Genomic DNA, 4,903 nt, shown 5'->3' with positions numbered 1-4,903 from the left:
ACCTCATCACTTGAGAAGGTAGGTGATGCGGACGTCGTGGAAGACATTTTGTCCCGTAACGCTCGCCGTACTGTTGCGGGGGAGAAGCGGTGGGGGGGGGGGGGATGTTCATGTTGCTGCAGTCTGCAGTCTGACCGCTAGATGTCGCTAAAAGTTACACACTGTAGCTTTAAATGTAAATTGTCCCGTTCCACTGGCAAAATGTCTCACTTTCCTCCTCAATTCAAGAAAAAATGCACTTATTTATGACTTACTTAGACTTCAATTTTTTGCAGTGTATATTTAACTGAGATGTTGAGCATACATCGCCCCAGCAGAGCTCTTCGGTCTGTTTACCAAATGGTTCTGGACGTCCCAAGGTCCCGGTATACACAGTGGGGCGATCGTTCCTTTGTGGTTTCCGCAGCTAAACTGTGGAAAAACCTGCCCCTCGGTCTGCGGGTTCTCACTGATCTGCCCCTCTTTAAGTCCAGATTAAAGACTCATTTTTTTTAAACTGACTTTTAACACTTGGGAAAAATTGTTTTCTGCTTATGATTATTATTTTTTTGCAATGTTTTTATCTTTCTGTGAAGCACTTTGGTCTTCCTGGTGTTGTTGTAAAGTGCTATATAAGTAAACTTTGATTTGGTTTGAGTGTTGAGTATCCAAACAGCTTTGTGTTTAAGGTTCACAAACAGGGTACATGTATTTATGGAATTAAAACACTAAATTCTGAGAAATTCTCACACATAGCTGTCTGAGAGTGCCGATGGAAGAAGTGACACTGGACACTAGCCAATTAAACAACTGGAAACAGAGCCCAGAGGATCGTCAGGCAGACTCAGCTTATTGCTAGAGGCTTCAATAAGCTGTAGCTGGGCGAACAGTGAGTTCCTACCATTCTCAGACCAGGTAGCTCTGACGTATGTTCTGGACTTTGACATCTCTCCCATGAGGCATGCATAGCTGATCTGTAACTGTGACACCTGTGAGTCATTTTTTTATGTCTCCATCACCAGCTCTCTTAAAGCACAGAAAGATGAGCTGCTACTTAAGCAGGGTTGGTACGAAAAACTTGTTGATAGACAGACTTAGACAAATGTATTGTCATTTTATATACACAAAGTTTAAACAAAACAAAATTTCGATGCATACAGCTTTTCAGGAGTGAATGAGCAGCTTACGGCAGTGAAATTAACATTTCCATTTATAAAGTGCGATAGTGATCAGAAAAAGATGGTGCAAATGCAGTAGAAACATTGAGTTGAGATTTATTTAAAGAGATTTGAAATTCGCCATGTAGTGCAAATATGATGTTTACAAGTGTCATGCAGAGTCTCATTGTGTAACTTGATTAGAGTTTCGACAGTCTGATGGCAGCGGGGAAAAAGCTGTTGCAGAATCTACAGGTCCTGCATCAAATGCTGCGAAGCCTCTTCCCAGAGGGCAGCGGCGAGAACGGTCCATGGTGGGGGTGTGAAGGGTCATTGATGATTTTACGGGCTTTGGACATGCAGTGCTGGGATCAAATGCCTTTAATGGAAGGAAGAGGAGCCCAGATGATCCTCTCTGCTGTTCTCACCACTCTCCTCACCTTCTTCCAGACTGAGGCTCTGCAGCCTCTACACCACACAGTGAGACAGCTGGTCAGAACGCTTCTTTAGAAGTTGTGAGGATGGGTGGAAGCAGGTGGACTCTCTTCATCCTCCTCATGAAGTTCATGGGCTTCTGTGACTTTTTTGACAAGTGAAGTGGTGTTCATAGTCCAGGTGAGGTTGTCTGTGATGTGCAACCCCCAGTGAGAGAAGGGAGGGAGTAGTTAAGTCCTGGTGAGCAGGTAAGATCTGTGGTTCACCGAGGATGACGGGTTCCAGAGAAGAAGGAAGTTCCAGAAAGAACTTGACATTTTAGAGCGGGAGAGACTGGTGGAGCTGAGGCTAGTTTAAAAGCTGCAATCGACTGTTTAGAGGCGGGGCCCTCCTTAAGGAAACCAAGAGGAGTTTAAGAGCTTTCAGTAGACCATCATAAGCAATCATTTAGCAAGAAATGAATCTTCCACCACTCCTTATAAAAAACAACTTCCATTAAGCCTGGCGTACGAAAAGTCTGGCAAAAACGCTGGCATACGTTGGATAAGTTAAGGGTCAGTTTTGAACTTATAAGCTTGCTTAAGCATTTTGGCACACATTGACATACGGTAAGCAAATCGAGTATGCCAGTGTATGCTCATACGTGGGCCATAAGTTACAGGTAAGTTATTTGATCGTTGATCGTTGTGATCGTAAATTGTTAGTTACTAATAAGTCGTGGTGACTAGCTTATCCAAAAACTTTGAGTAACTTCATTGGGTTTAGTGGGCTTTTAGAGGGGCTTTACAAGATTGTCAACTACAACTGTTCAGTAACCTTAGAGAGAAGTAGCTCACCAGTAAGGTCTTTTGTGGATACAAGAATTCATACAGGAGAAGTGAGCACACACACCAGAATCCAAACATTTGTCTTTTCAGCACTATCAAAAAAAGGACATAATAAAAAAACAACGAAAGAGCCAGACCATGTGTCCTGTAGAATTCAATGAAGAATCTAGAGAAGTGGTTCCCACACTGTTTCCTCCTTTTGCTCTGCTGAAAGTTGACATAGTCTCGAGTCTAACATACCTTCCTCTAACAAGCTTTGTTTGTCTCTCCTAAAGAACAGCATCTTAACAAAGCAATTCTGCAGTCACCATGTTTCCAAATGGGTGTTCTGTGTTTTGAGTGATGAAGTGTGTTCTGCTGCAAAAGAGGTCAAGTTTGGTCTCACCTGACCACAGCATCTGCTTGTACATGTCTGCTGGGTTGCTTACAGGGTTAACTGTAATCTACAAGCAAGACTAATAGCTTTCCTTTAACAGTGGCTTACTTCTTGCTGATCTGTTGGAATGTGTTGGAGAGTACAAATCATTATCCTGTTAAACACTTGTAAAATGTCTAAGTTGTTTTTTTCCTCATCTTAGCGATAACAATCGAATTCAGTTTGATTAGGCTTTAGTGCTTATAATCTGACAAGAAATAGAAAACTTAAATTTTTTATAACACTATCGAAACATTGCCACAGATTGAGTAGCATGTGCTCTAGGAGTTTGTGATGATTTTGTATCTCCTCTAAATTTAGATGCTACATCACTTTGACTCAGTCCCTCCACCTGACCATGAGTGGAGCACCAGCTGGGCCTGCAGGCACAGGGAAGACAGAGACGACCAAAGACTTGGGACGAGCCCTCGGCATCATGGTGTACGTGTTCAACTGCTCCGAGCAGATGGACTACAAGGTTAGCAAACACAAACCGAGGATTTGCATCCCTGTCTGTGCATATTCTTCAGCTAATGTGCATTCGCAGGAGATAACATTATGGATGTTGCTTTTCATCCTAGTTAACACCCTTTTCTTTTTATCTTTTTTTTTTCCCAACTTCAGCTTGCTTACTTCTTTGAGGAGGGGCTCATTAATTTGAACCATAGTGGGATTTATTTGATCAACTCTAAAACAAAAAGCTTGCATCCTTTGGTCTCCTGCTTTTGTTATGCCTTTAATGTGCCGTTACTCACACCCAGCACAGATTGAGCGGTTAGGGAAGACACATATGCTCCAGCCTCCCTCAGATGGGGGTATCATAACAGTGCAGGGGCATATATAACCCCAAGCTGTACATTGCACAGCAGGGTGTCAGTAGAGAGAAGTGCTAATGTAGTCTAGGAAGACAACATGCACTAGAAGCTGGCCTGAGAGCCTCAAACTGTTTGTCATTTTTAGTTATTCAAAGACTCACAGCAGGTAGATTAGTCCTCCGGTCAGCTCAGGTTTGCATCAAAAGGTTAGCCTGGCTCTGTAATCAAAGACAACAGTGAGCTGCATGCTTCTTCTAAATCCAGCTGTTCTCTGGAGGGTTGTTCACTCGCTCTCACGCAAAAAATCAGAGGTAGAATAAAATGGGAATGGTAGACATTGTACTTATCTGTTTTTGCCTTCAGCTCCTGGTGTTATTGATGTGAACTTATCTTTATGGCTTAGCCTGGCTTTTATGCTGCGTGTAGTTACATTGATATGAATGATAAGTGTGCCTCTGTCCACTTCACCAAAGGTCTCATCAGTCAAATGTCTGGCATAAAAAATTGGAGGTTCCATATTGAGATGAAGGCTTAATTGATCTATTTTTGGTTTAAGTAAAAAAAAATTGAAATGCTAAGGAAATGTACTTAATTAGGAAAATTTGATAAAATAAATGTATAATATAAAGCTTTACTTTAATACTAATTGGTTCATGGTTATTCAGCTTACAAAATCAACAAGAATAGCAGAGAAAAATTCCATAAATGTATCATTCCGTCACAAGCGGGGGGGCAACAGCATATTTTTTTTTTTGGCTCAGCACTGGTGAAATGTTTTTGTTGAGTTCTATGTAACCTGTTTTTCCCAAGCCTGTCAGGACCCTGTAGACATTTAAAATGGCCGCCTTAACCTAGGCACTGATAGAGTGGACAGACCTAACAATCCTCCCACTTTCAATGACAGAAAGCCTCAGTTCTGCCTTTGCTTTTAGGGGATCTTAAAACTTCTGTCAAGAGCTGCACTGAAAGGGAACTTTGACATGTGGACAGGAGAGGACTGAAATAAAACCCCCAGATTTCAGATTATAAACAAATCTACCCTCTCAGCAACAATTCCCCCAGTCAGTTCATGAAGAGTTTCACGTTTGTTTAAAATAACTTCACTTCTCTCTTTGTTATATCCACTGCTCCTCGTTCGTCTTAAAGCATTTTGAAGCTCAGCTTTTATCATACTGTAGATTCCAATGATGGATGGATGGATGGATGGATGGATGGATGGATGGATGGATGGATGGATGGATGGATGGATGGATGGATGGATGGATGGATGGATGG

At 41.9% G+C, this 4,903-nt stretch overlaps 1 protein-coding gene across 1 annotated transcript in view; it reads left to right on the top strand.

Moving 5' to 3' along the window:
- dnah9 (dynein, axonemal, heavy chain 9) overlaps positions 1–4,903 on the top strand; it is a 228,899-nt gene that overhangs the window by 65,573 nt on the left and 158,423 nt on the right. Inside the window, exon 33 of the mRNA XM_015392821.1 lies at positions 3,135–3,291. Within this exon, the coding sequence (XP_015248307.1) occupies positions 3,135–3,291 (157 nt within the window). The remainder of the gene's footprint in view (positions 1–3,134; positions 3,292–4,903) is intronic.

Source organism: Cyprinodon variegatus, unplaced genomic scaffold (assembly GCF_000732505.1).
Source record: "Cyprinodon variegatus isolate N-32 unplaced genomic scaffold, C_variegatus-1.0 Scaffold608, whole genome shotgun sequence".
Taxonomy (NCBI): Eukaryota; Metazoa; Chordata; class Actinopteri; order Cyprinodontiformes; family Cyprinodontidae; genus Cyprinodon; species Cyprinodon variegatus.
Note: the sequence above shows the minus strand (reverse complement) of the source record. Positions and strands in the feature narration are given on the sequence as shown.